At 49.1% G+C, this 12517-nt stretch overlaps 1 protein-coding gene across 1 annotated transcript in view; it reads right to left on the bottom strand.

Annotated features, from left to right (window-relative positions):
• FOXK2 (forkhead box K2) overlaps positions 1–10499 on the bottom strand; it is a 38021-nt gene extending 27522 nt beyond the window's left edge. The window contains exons 1-2 of the mRNA XM_040456784.1: positions 10459–10499; positions 1090–1284 (exon numbers count right to left, since the gene is read on the bottom strand). Of these exons, the coding sequence (XP_040312718.1) occupies positions 1090–1284; positions 10459–10499 (236 nt within the window). The remainder of the gene's footprint in view (positions 1–1089; positions 1285–10458) is intronic.
• Positions 10500–12517: the final 2018 nt, after the last annotated feature.

The raw sequence follows: 12517 nt of genomic DNA, 5'->3' as shown, positions 1-12517 counted from the left end.
CTGGAGCTGGAGCTGGAGCTGGAGCTGGAGCTGGAGCTGGAGCTGGAGCTGGAGCGGCAGCAGCCACAGCCAGTCCACTCGCCACTCCCTCCACTCACCAATAAACACAACACAGATCCTTCTGGAAGTCCCACAGCTGATGCTCGTTTTTAAGGTAAGAAACGGAAGTGTCTGACTGAGAGGTCAGACACGAGTTTCCCGTGTGCCCTCCCGGGCTCTGCCACACGCAGCGCCAGCTGGGACAGAGCTCATCAGCAGGAGCCTGACTCCAGAGAGTAGTACAGGCATTTGTTCCACACCCAGCATCACTCCCAGCTAAGAGGACACCCAAATACACACCACCCCCTCTTCTAAGCACCAAGAGAGTCCGAGGAGACCAGCGCAGCTGAGCCCTGCAATATCACAGCAGAGCCGCACTTCAAGCCCACGAGGCGACCTCGCCTGCTCTAAGCACGCACATCTGCAGGGTCCCGTGGCCGTCCTCGACCTGACCCTCAGCTGCTGTCCTCTGAGAGCTCAGCATGAGCTGACCACTGTGCTCTGGGTTCCGGGTTCTGCACCAAGAGTGTGCCCCAAAGCCGCTGACCTCTACTTCCTGAAGCACCCAGTCTCTCTTAGGACATCATGACAGACACAAGTTTGTTGCTTCACTGCAGTCAAACTCATCAATCCAAAGTACAAATCCTCAGAATGTACATGAGGTTGCAGCAAACTAAAAGAACTCAAAATGCAAAGGAAAACAGCTCAGAGTTTAGACCAACGTGGCAAATCACAATTCTCTCAACTTACACTCCAATACAGAGAGTATAAGTGAAAAAGTCAGGAACGTTTGGGGACTGTGTTTCATATGCAGGAACCTGAGAGCAAAGGGTGTTCAGAAACTGAATGGCAGGTGAAGGGTCCACCTGGGGAAGGAGCGGGTGCTGGCTGCTGTGCGCTCCTGCCCATGACTATGACTTATGACAGCTTCTGCAAGTCCCAAGGCAGGAGATAAGGAACGGAATCGGGACGTGGTCACGTACATCTCAGCATGCGTGCGCCCCCAACCCGACCCTCTGTGACCCCTGCCCACCACATGAGCTGCTGTACCTGATGGTTCCTGTGGGGGAGGGAAGGGGGCTGATGAGGTGGGCCATGGTGTCTGGAATGTTGATGGTCAGGGGCGAGATGTGGGCCTGCACGGGCTTCACTGGGGACTCAGGAGCCTCCTGCTTCTCCCTCTTCTCACTGGACAGGGCAGTGAACGTGATCTTGATGTTTGTGCTTGGGAACCTAAACGTGCACCTGAAAAAGAAAAAAAAAAAGCCAACTGTCAGCACCTGTCTTCCAGACCAGAGGACACGGTGTCCCACCTAAAGCAAGACAAAGAGCCCAAGTGTCCCCAAATGCACTGGAGCCTCATCTTGTGGTGAAGAAGCCACTGAGAAAGTCCACTTCAACCTCACCCTGCGTGTCATAAACCACTTAATGAAGCCACAAAAAGGCATTTCATGACTTTAAAACACTAGTAAACAAATACATTCTTTTTTAAAAATTTTATTATGTGTATTTATTTTTGAGAGAACGAGAGTGCATGTGAGTGGGGGGAGGGGCAAAGAGAGAGGGAAACAGAATCGCAAGCAAGCTCTGCGCTGACAGCAGAGAGCCCAGTGCGGGGCTTGAACCCACGAACTGCAACATCATGACCTGAGCTGAAGTCAGACGCTTAACCAACTGAGCCACCCAGATGCCCTAACAAATACATTGTTTAGACCATCCAAATAGAAGGAAAAAATTCAAATGTGACTTAATCTGCATTATTACTTATAAAATAAATACATAAATATAGCTGGATCATTAAGCAATGCAATTTTGTGGCTGTTTCTTAATTAAGAAAGTATTCTTTTTGAAAAATCCCATCACCTTTATCACTGAGCAAACAAGAGCCAGAGATATTAAATTTTGGGGGAAAAGGCTTTTAATTCAATACTCTGGTTCACCTTTAATATAGCTTCCTTGACATATCTCAAGTATATTTATTTAAAAAAAAAAAAAAGTAATGCAAGCCAAACATCTTTAAAGAATAAAATTTAAAAATAGCTCCACAGACTCAGTCTGTGTCTGATCTCACACCCAGTTAAACAGCACCTGACCTGTGTGTATATAAATGACCAAATATCCAGCTGATGGTACTCAGCTGACCTCTGTGTGTCTATCCCGGGGGACCCATCCTGGTGGTCAGCTCTGCCCACCGCTGTCCTCCTTGGGTGCCTGCCAAGGAAAGATCCAGAATGTGAAGGGCACACATCCCTCCCACTTCTGGTGATGTCTTCAAGGCAATACTTCCCAAGACTCTAGGTGAGGGTTAGAAAGGACGCCACTTGGCAGGGTTTTGACACTTGCTGCCTGGCTTCCTCTGAATGCACCGACACGGGATTCCCTGCCCCTTCACTTCCCTCATGCGGCACACCAGTCAGTCCTGCAGCCTCAGTGGGCAGAGCAGACCCTGACTGCCTCCTTCCTGATACCCAGCACCCACACCTTCCCTGTTCCTGTCTCTCAGGGCTCCTTCTCAATCCCTGCTGAACTCTCCTCCCTTACACCTCAATGTCCAATGCCGCAAACTCAGGGCCCAGCTTCTATGCTTCTCTGTCCGCATCCACTGCCTGGACAAGCTCATGCAGGCCCATGACTCTCCCCTCTACACACTGCCAAATGACTCAAAAATCCACATTTCCTGCCCTCTGGACCTAATCTCTGCCTTCCTGATGCCCCCCTCTGTACCCACACTGGTCATCTCTAATAAGACCCGACACCAGCTTCTCCCCAGAGCTCCTCGTGACAGTGAATGGCATCACCCAGTTGCTCAGGCCAGAAACAGGATTCACCCAGTCTACCTGCTAAGCCATCAGCTCTCACCTTCAAAACACACTCATCATCAGAACTGAAAACATCTGCTCTGCCAGAAACCCTGTTGAGGCACTGAAAAGGCTACTTCTTAGCCTTGATCACCTTCTAAGAGAAAACTTTTACAAATCACATATCCAACATAGGACCCCTATCCAGACTATAAAGGCTAGATAAAAGTGACAGTAAGAAAAACAATCCACTAAGAAATTGGCAAAAAAAAAACCTAAAGCAAAACAAAACAAAACAAAAACGCTTTGCTAAAGGTACATAAGCGGCACATAAGCATGAAAAGATGTTCAACATCACTAACCATTAGGGCAAGGCAAACTGAAACCGCCACGGGGGGTGGGGGGGGGCCCTGGGGGGCTCTGTCAGATGTCTGACTTTGGCTCAGGTCATGATCTCACAGTTCATGAGTTCAAGCCTGGCATCAGGCTTCTCTTTCTCTCTCTCTCTCTCTCTCTCTCTCCCCCTCCCCCCACCCTTCACTCACTTAAAAGAAATAAACTTAAAAACAAAACTGCCATGAGGGGGGCTCCTGGGTGGCTCAGTGGTTAAGCATCCAACTTTTGATTCTGGCTCACAGTTCGTGGGACCAGGCCCTTTGTCTGGCTCTTCAGTGACAACGTGGAGCCTGCTTGGGATCCTCTCTCTCTCTGCCCCTCCCTTGCTCTCAAGCACAATCTCTCTCTCTCAAAATAAATAACCATTAAAAAACCCCAAAGGTCTGCATGGGAAAGGCCAGAGGGAAAGTCAGCCTCCTCCTGCCTGCTCTTGGGGACTACCCCTTCCCGCCCCGTCCTTCCTCCACTCCCAACTTCCCAGAGGCTCCTACCCGACTCTGAGTCAGACCTCATCACCCCTGCCTCTTGTCTCTTCCTGCCCTTGCTTCCTACAGGGAGGTTCCCTCCCACACCTCACCCACCTGTCCAAGAGCCTTCCCTGAAGGCCCTGTCCTGCTCTTCATTTCACTAAGGTCATGTGACTCTAAGTTACACCCACAGGTGCTTGTTGTCACCCTCAATAGGATGCAAAGCTCCAGGAGAGCAAAGCCCTTGCCTGCTGGGTTCACTTCTATAACCTGGAGCCTAGAAGAGTTCTCGGTTTATATGAAACAGACCCTCAGCCCACACCTGTGGAATTAAAAAACGCCCAGTTTCACATATTAAAAAGGTAATAAAAACAAGCAGATGACATGATGAATAAAGCAAGTGAGAAGCCCACAGCTGAACACCTTGCAAACGCTGGTATGAGATCTGAATCAATTCTAGGCTTACAAAAGGTGATGATGACCCCGGTGGCCACTAAACTTTTAGCACAACACACATGACAAGTGTGGAAATAAAGATAGGTTTTCCTCCTTTTTCCTCCCACGCACAGCACCTGAGCCCCCACCTCAGACAACTCCTCACTCCCACATCAGCAGGAAGGCCGGGCCGTGAGAAGCGGCACACAGGCCTCTGGGCCTGTAGAGCTGCCACCTCTGTGGCTGTCTCCTCACCCACAGGGCAGAGATGGCAGCATCTCCCTCTTAAAGAATCTCAGTGATTAATTCCGGTAATTTTTGTCAAACACTCAAATGTTTATTAAGATGAAAAAAACCAAGCTACCTTCTGCCCCACTTCAAGCGATGGACACCTCCTTCTCCCGCAGACAGTATCTGTAGTCCCCCCGCCACTTGTTCCATCGCCACCCTGAGCACTTCCAGAAAGCCCGCCTCAAGCAGAGCAACAGCATCCATGCCTCCCTGGCCGCCAAGCGGTGCAGAAGCCACGCGGCCCTGCGGGGTCCCAGCACGGGAACTACAGAGAGGCGAGCTGTGCCCTCCCTCACGGGGCAGATCCGCGACTCCCCACGTTTAGTTCCGCTTTTCCCAAAGTAAGACCATACCCTCCACATAGGGCCTCAGCTTACACTCTTCCGGAGCATCACCCACCCACAGCATCTGTGCACATAGAAGCGGCTGAGTGCTACCTCTGGGCAGGGTACCGCCCCCTCAGGGACATTCTTCCTTTGCGTCTGAGTCCCGAGGTATCCGATTAAAGGTGGAATTGGGAACAGCCCATTCCCTGTCCCCTGGCTGTCTCCAGGGCAAGGTGCTGTCAGGCCACCTGCTGCTAGCCTCTGGCCAACGGCGTGCAAGACTTCCATCCTGGCCACCACTGGCCACTGCTGCCACCAACCCCACCTCCTTGACAGGTGAAAATCGTGAAATCTCTGTTTTCACCTAAGCTCAAACTTCATGTGTGTATGAACCAGGAAACATATTTAAAAACCACCCAGACATCCTGGTAACTTTCTGTTTTTTAATCTGGGTTCTGGTTACCTGAGTGAATTCCTGTTTGTGGAAATTCATCAAGTTATACACGTATGACACTTATGCTTTTCTGTACAAATAGTATACCTCAATAGAGAGTGGTTTTTTAAAATTAAAAAAGCTATCCACGTAGGTAGATACAGAAATAGCATAATGCCAATAATGTGACAGGGGGTTCACAGTGTTGTTTTCTATACTTTTGTGCTAACAATAGCTTATTTCTTGACCTGGGTTGTAATTACGTCGGTACCCATGTTACCAAGATAACTGATTTTTCTATGTAGATTACATTCAAAGCAAAATACACTAAAACCGTTTTCAAGTTCTCTACAGAGTTCAATTAGTTCTGAAATCCTTGTTCCCCTTTAGGGTAGATGCATGACCACCACTTGACTCTGCCAAGCTGGAAATAAAAAAAACAGCACAATTACTTTGATTAGTTGCCTCACAAAACTAAAAAGAGCAGCAGAACATTAGAACAGCACGGAGGTGAAGGTAAACCCGCGTGAGGGGATCCTCTTTGGGCCTCTGCCTTCTCCACACCACCGAGTGGCCTGAATTTCAGGGCTGGAAGGCCCATCACATGTGTGCACACTGGTCCACTTCCCTGCAGTGCCTGCCGGTCAGAGCAAGGGTGTGAATGCCCGTGTCTCACACTTATGTCACAATACCTCACTTGAGGTGTTCTTTAAAAATACTTTAATTCATTCTAAAAGATGTGTAATGAAGCTCAGTGTAAGAATATGAATCTGGGGGCTCCTGGGTGGTTCAGTCGGTTGAGCATCTGACTCTTGATATTGGCTCAGGTCATGATCTCACAGTTGTGAGATCGAGCCCTGCACGTGGAGCCTGCTTAAGATTCATTCATGCTCTCCCTCCCTCCCTCCCTCCCTCCCTCCCTCTCTCTCTCCCCCCACACACCTCTCCCCTGCTCATGCATGTGCATACACTCTCTCTCAAAAAAGAAAAAAGAATAATGAACTTGTTTGCTAGAGTCTGACAATTATGACAATAGAGGAAAAGGAAAGATTAAGAAATGAACAGTGAGAAAAGCCAGATAGCAGAATCACAAATCCCTAAGTAAAAACACAACCAGAAACGTCAAATCACAGGACATCGGCCTGATGTATTGAGCACCTCTGAGAACTGAGAACCACAAATCAAAACTTATAGCAGCAACACAACAGCTGATGGTTTCAAATGTATGCAAAGGACCTTGATAAAAATTAAGTTTCAGGCTGCCTGGGTGGCACAGTCAGTTAGGCGTCCGACTTGGCTCAGGTCATGATCTCATGGTTTGTGAGTCTGAGCCTCTCATGGGGCTCTCAGCTGACAGCCTGGAGCCTGAAGCCTGCTTCAGATCCTCTGTCTCCCTCTCTATCTGCCCCTCCCCCACTGTGAGCCTGCTCGCTCCATCTCAAAAGTAAATAAAAATGTTAAAGAAAATTAAGTTTCTCTAAAAAAAAATTTTTTTTTTTTTTTTAATTAAAAAAAGGGGGGGGGGGGCACCTGGGTGGCTCAGTCGGTTAAGCGTCTGACTCTTGATTTCGGCTCAGGTCATGATCTGGTTGTTTGTGCGATTGAGCCCCGCACTGGGCTCTGTGCTGACAGCATGGAGCCTACTTGGGATTCTCTCTCTCTCTCTCTCTCTCTCTCTCTCTCTCTCTCCCCCTCCCTCCCTCCCTCCCTCCCTCCCTCCCTCCAAATAAATAAGTAAACTTAAAAAAATAAAAATAAAAAGTGGTATTTCAATTAAAGAAAAAATGTTTTTCAGGGGCACCTGGGTGGCTCAGTCGGTTAAGCATCTGACTCTGGGTTTCAGCTCAGGTCATGATCCCAGTGTAAGGCTCCATGCTGACAGTGCAGAGCCTGCTTGGGATTCTTGCTCTCTACCCCCCTTCTCTGCCTCTCCCCTCAGTCATGCTCTCCCTCTCTGTTTCTCAAAATAAATATTGAAAAAAATTTTTTTCAGGAAAAAAATGAGAGAGATAAAGTGTGATAACTGTTAATATTTGGGGACCCCAGGAAAATGGAAATTCTCTGTTCTATTTTTACAGCTTTTCTATGAAGTCTGAAGTGATTTCAAAGAAAAGGAAAATAATTTTGGAAACTTTCAAAATGTCCAGTGCAAAGCTCAGTGACCTAGGCCATCTGTGCCAGGCTGAGAATTGTGCACAATGTTCAGGACATCCATGACAGCTGTGACAAGGTGAGCACAGACACAGAGAATGTTCAGAAACCGTCTCACTCTCGCAGCTGCTCATGTGGTTGTGTTGCACGGAAGCACCCGTCCACAACAGACGGGCCTTCACCACTGACAGCCTGGAGCCCTGCTCTGGGACACACCCTCATCATCATCTCTCTTCTGTGGGGCTCTATGACAGTTCAGAGTCCCATCAAATTCCAAGCACAACTTGGTGGGACACTTAACACAGTTAATGAAATGTCACCTCACCGTAATTCTCATGGACTCCTCACCCTCGTCCTGGGCCTCAGGCTAAGCAGTATGACCCCAGTTTGGGGGTACCCAGGGCAGTATCACGGCCACATTCACACAGTGATCTTGACACCTGCACACTCTCCCTCGCCCAGCACAGGTGACATGTTACTTATACACACGATCCTGTCACTGGGCTCCCAAACTACGACCTAAGAAGCTGTGGTCTGTAGTGATAACACACTCCGTACTCTGGATTTCTTCTCCCCTTGGAAAAACATCTGTCCCTTCTTAACACAGCAATACTCTCACAGAGCAGCATCTCCCAAACCACACCCCCTCAGCACAGCACTGAATGTCCTGATGCACAACACCCACCAGCAGGCAAGGCAAATCCTGCTGTGGTAACACGTGGCCCCCAGAACTCTGTGGCTTGAAACAAAGGTCTGGATCTGGCATCTGGCATTCACCCACTCCACAGCAGCTGGTCTGCTCTACGTTTCCTTCACTCTGGGAAGGTGAAGGAAAGGTGGTGGCCCCATTTCAGACGTTGCTGGTCCCAAGGCGGAGAGAAAAGACAGAAGGTAGGAGCCAGGTCCCATGGCCACACCTGCAGTCGAGGGGCAGAAGAGGACCACAGGAAGGACCTCCCCTATGCAACATCACCTCCCCTGTGTCAGCAATCCCAAGGGGTGCCTGGAAAATCGTCTGAAATCTTTCTGCCTATGCAACTAACCCACAAAGGCACTAAGCTGAGCTGCTGACCAGTTCTCTAGGGAAAGAAATGAGACGTCAGTTACTCACCTATGACAACTGACAGAATCTAACGTGAAGGAGGAGAAGATCTGATAGTTTAACCTCACGGTTCGCAAAGGAAAAGGCTGTGTTAATAAAACTGTGTTTCACAGGGTGGACAGTGCCCCGAGGCCATCAATGATTTGGGATAAGCAGCAAGCGACACCAAGAACACGGAGGGCAGCAGCATCCTCCGCATTTGAGGAAACGTGTAGACAGTGACACCGAAGAGTAGACTGGGAGGAAAGAGTGGGAATGAGTGGGAAAGAGGAAAGAGTGGGAAGCAGCGAGGACACTCCTCAGGAGCCCAGGGCGTGTAGCACTGGCACCTCAGGGACAGTGAGGACGGAGGGGGCCTGGATTCGGAGACAGAAATAAACAGCCTGTAGACACAGTGCTAAGTGTGGGCTGAGGGGACGGCGGTAACAGTTACCGAGATGCAGGTGGATGGGGGGCGGGGGTGGGGAACAGGTTAAGTGGACACGTGACACGTGAGGTGTCCCTCAGCCACCACCCCAGGGGGATGTCCCCTAGCCCTTTAGCGAAGCATGGATGGAGACACGCCTCAGTGTCCTCAGCGCAGAGAGGGCACGTGTGGCACATCATAGAAGAGAAGGAACCTGAGAAACTCAGCCAGCACGTCTGGCAAAAGAGAATCTTCGGGACTCAACCAAGCATTCCTTCGAACATTAACATGAGAGTTTAAAAATGGGTTCCAGTCCCAACTGAGTCCTGACAGCAAGGCTGCTTTTTAAAGTTTATTTATTTTTAAGAGAGAGAGAGAGAGAGAGAGAGAGAGAGAGACAGAAAGAGTGGGGGGGGGGGGTGCAGAGGGAAAGGGAGAGAAAGAGTCCCAAGCAGACTCTGTCTGCACTGTTAGCACAGAACCCGACTTGGGGCTCGAAGTCCTGAACCGTGAGATCACGACCTCAGCCAAAACCAAGAGTCGGACGCTTAACCAACTGAACCACCCCAGGGCCCCAGGCCATGCTTCTTTTTTCTCTTCTGCAAAAATGGAAGAAAATTCCTCGTCTTTCTGAACACTGAGGAGGACTGAAACCAAGGAGCCACTTTAAGTTCAGCATTTGCTTCCACCAGGTTCCTCTAATATATGATAGAAACATTGAAACTTGTGACACAATCTTTCTTGAATTGTTGCCTCTAATTGATCAGTGAGTGACTCACCAGTCACCCCCTACCCCACGATGTCTTTTGCACACGCTAGGACCACACACCCACCCCCCAGTCAGTCCTGCTCACAGGCCACCCTGAGCCAGGAGCCCAAGGCTGCCTCCGCCATCAGTCTGAAATGGCCCGCAGCCTGGCAGGCACTCCTGTGCCCCTCGCCCTGCCTCGCTCCAGCTCAGGGAAGGGCCGCACTGCCCCTCTGAGGAAGCAGTGCCTACTTCAAGTGCACAAGTTACAAGTAGAAACTGTGACCAAGTTTGATACAGTTGAGGACAACGAAAAATACACTGGGGACAAATCTGGAACTCCCGAGGAGTCTATATACTTTCGTCACACCTCAGCAATTAGTCAAGCAACACCTATCACCTCAGCTTGAACTTCTCACCCTGGAAATGCTAAAATGCTAGCTTTCCACGAAAACTTGTGAAATGCAATGGTGTGTATCAAAGCAGGCCATGCTATCTGAGGTTTTACTAGGTAGGGCACGAACCTCCTAATCACAGCCTCGACGTCTGCTGCTTCAGTGAGCTGCCTGCCTGCAGGGGCCTGTCTCTGAGTGAAGCACTTTACTGTCGCGTTTGCTTCACAAGGACTTAGAAACGGCACAGCTTATGAAATAAACTGCTTACACGTGGAGAGGACTGGCTGTGGGCGCAGGTGCTAACAGTCCCACAGGTGCTATGCTCAGAGGGACCCACAAATGAGGGTTAATGCTCTCCGGCCACCAACCTGAAATCCTCAATGATTTCATTTCTGAATATAGGTTTTGTAAGTAAAGTCCAATGACACCAGAGAGCACAGGTCCAGACTTGGGAAGCCCCAGCTCACCTACATCTTGCTCTCCTGCACAAGCACCTCCTCTCCCATGACCATCCTCTGTCCCACACAGAGCCTGGAGGGGACACCTTGGGTGTCCAGGAGGATCTGCACTTGCCCCAGGGAGCATTCCTCTGCCTAAGAAAGCTCGATGTTAAGTAACAAGGCTGAGAAACCTCAGAAGAGAGGACGAGGTTTTCTCCTGCCTTCTCAGTCCGTATTTCCACTCTGCACTGGAGCCCAACAATTATGGAGCTGGCGCTGTACCCTGAGATACTAGACATGAACTAGGAAATGGTGCACTTCCACAGACCAGGAAGCCTCAATTCCAGAAACATTCCTGACCCAACTTAGGGGCTGGCGTTGGGCTTTCCACCAGCAGCTTCACAAGTAACCGACCAGTGCTTCTGAGTTCTTCTTCGGTTTGGAGAAGAACCGTGTTTGTTTTCTGTCATTCTGCCTACTCCCCATTTGCAGTCAGGGGAAAGGCCGACTCAGAAGAGCATGTTCATTGAAGATCCTGAGGCCAGGCTGGGGGTCTGGGTGGCAGTGGATGTTGGGATGGTCAACTATGATGCTTTGTGCTTCCAGCAGCCCTATAAAACATGGGACAAATCCTACTTTAACTTTCAGGATGTAACCCTCAGTCATTTAAGACACGCTCTAGACTAATGAAGACTCCCGCTGGTTGTGAGAAGCAAGTCCATGAATCCTCTCTCGTCTAAAAGGCCACATTCCGCGGCTCTTGGTGCCGATGGCCGGGTGGACTGTGGCTGTCACCCCGATGGTAGCAGCAGACAGGTGCACTGAACATACAGTAGGTATTCAATGAGAAGCAATTACCTCTGAGGTGAGGCTGCTCTTAAAATTACCCTATCCCAAATTTGCACAAAGAACACTCGTGTTGAGGCCAGAGCAGGGCCTCCAACACACACACACCTTGCCCGGATTTCACTCCTAAGAGAAACCCTGGGGCAGTGCCCGAGCTTCTTCCCTGGACTCAGTCTGTAGCCATTCCTTCTGCTAATGCAGAAAACCAGGAGCCTCCAAATATTTTTGACTGTACATCTTTAAGTGAAGAGTCAAGCAGGGGTCAACAGAGGATTAGTACAATATACGAAGAATAAGCTATCAGGAAATAAAAAAGGGACAAAACGGGAGGAATGTTTTTAATACACGTATCTCACAAATGACTTGTTCTGGATATATAAAACTCAAAACTAAGAACACAAACAACCCATTAAAAATGGTCAGAGTTCTAATAAAAAAGTTGCAGGGGCACTTGGCTGGCCTAGCTGGCAGAGCACACTGCTCTTGACGCCGGGGTCGTGAGTTCAAGCCATACACTGGGCCTAGAGCTTACTTAAAAAGAAAAAATACAGGAATGGCTAACAAGTATATGAAAAGATGCTCAACATCATTAACCACCAGCGAGATGCAAATCAAACCACAATGAGGTACTACTACACACCCAATGAATGGTTAATATAAAAAGAATGACAAAACCAAGTGCTGACAAGGATACAGAGCAACTGGAACTTTCCCACACTGCTGGAAGGAATGTGAAATGGTGGGACAGCTTTGGGAAAGTCTGTCAGCTTCTCAGTAAAGCCACTCCACCCGTAAGTATTTGGCCAAGAGAAGTTAAGAGTATGTGTCCACACGAAGACCTGTTCACAAATGTTCACAGAAGCATGATCCGTAACATTCCTCCCACATATCCAGCAACTGGTGAATGGATCAAACAGTGGTGGTGCGTCCATACAAGAAAGTATTTCTCAAATACCACTCAACAATCACAAAGGAAAAACTGCCCGAACAAGTAACATGAATAAACCTCAAAAAGGTTAATCAAAAAAGCTAAACTGGGGGCACCTGGGTGGCTCAGTCCGACTCTCGGTTTCAGCTCAGTTCATGGTCTCATGGTTCATGGGTTCGACCCCAGGATCAGGCTCTGCAGTGACAGCCCGGAGCCTGCATGGGATTCTCTCCCTCTCTCTCTGCCCCTTCTCCACTTGTGCTCACTCTCTCTCTTGTCCTGTCTCTCAAAAAAAAAAAAAAAAAAAAAGCAAAAA

This window comes from Herpailurus yagouaroundi, unplaced genomic scaffold (genome assembly GCF_014898765.1).
Source record: "Herpailurus yagouaroundi ecotype Mexico unplaced genomic scaffold, PumYag 217, whole genome shotgun sequence".
Lineage (NCBI taxonomy): Eukaryota > Metazoa > Chordata > Mammalia > Carnivora > Felidae > Herpailurus > Herpailurus yagouaroundi.
Note: the sequence above shows the minus strand (reverse complement) of the source record. Positions and strands in the feature narration are given on the sequence as shown.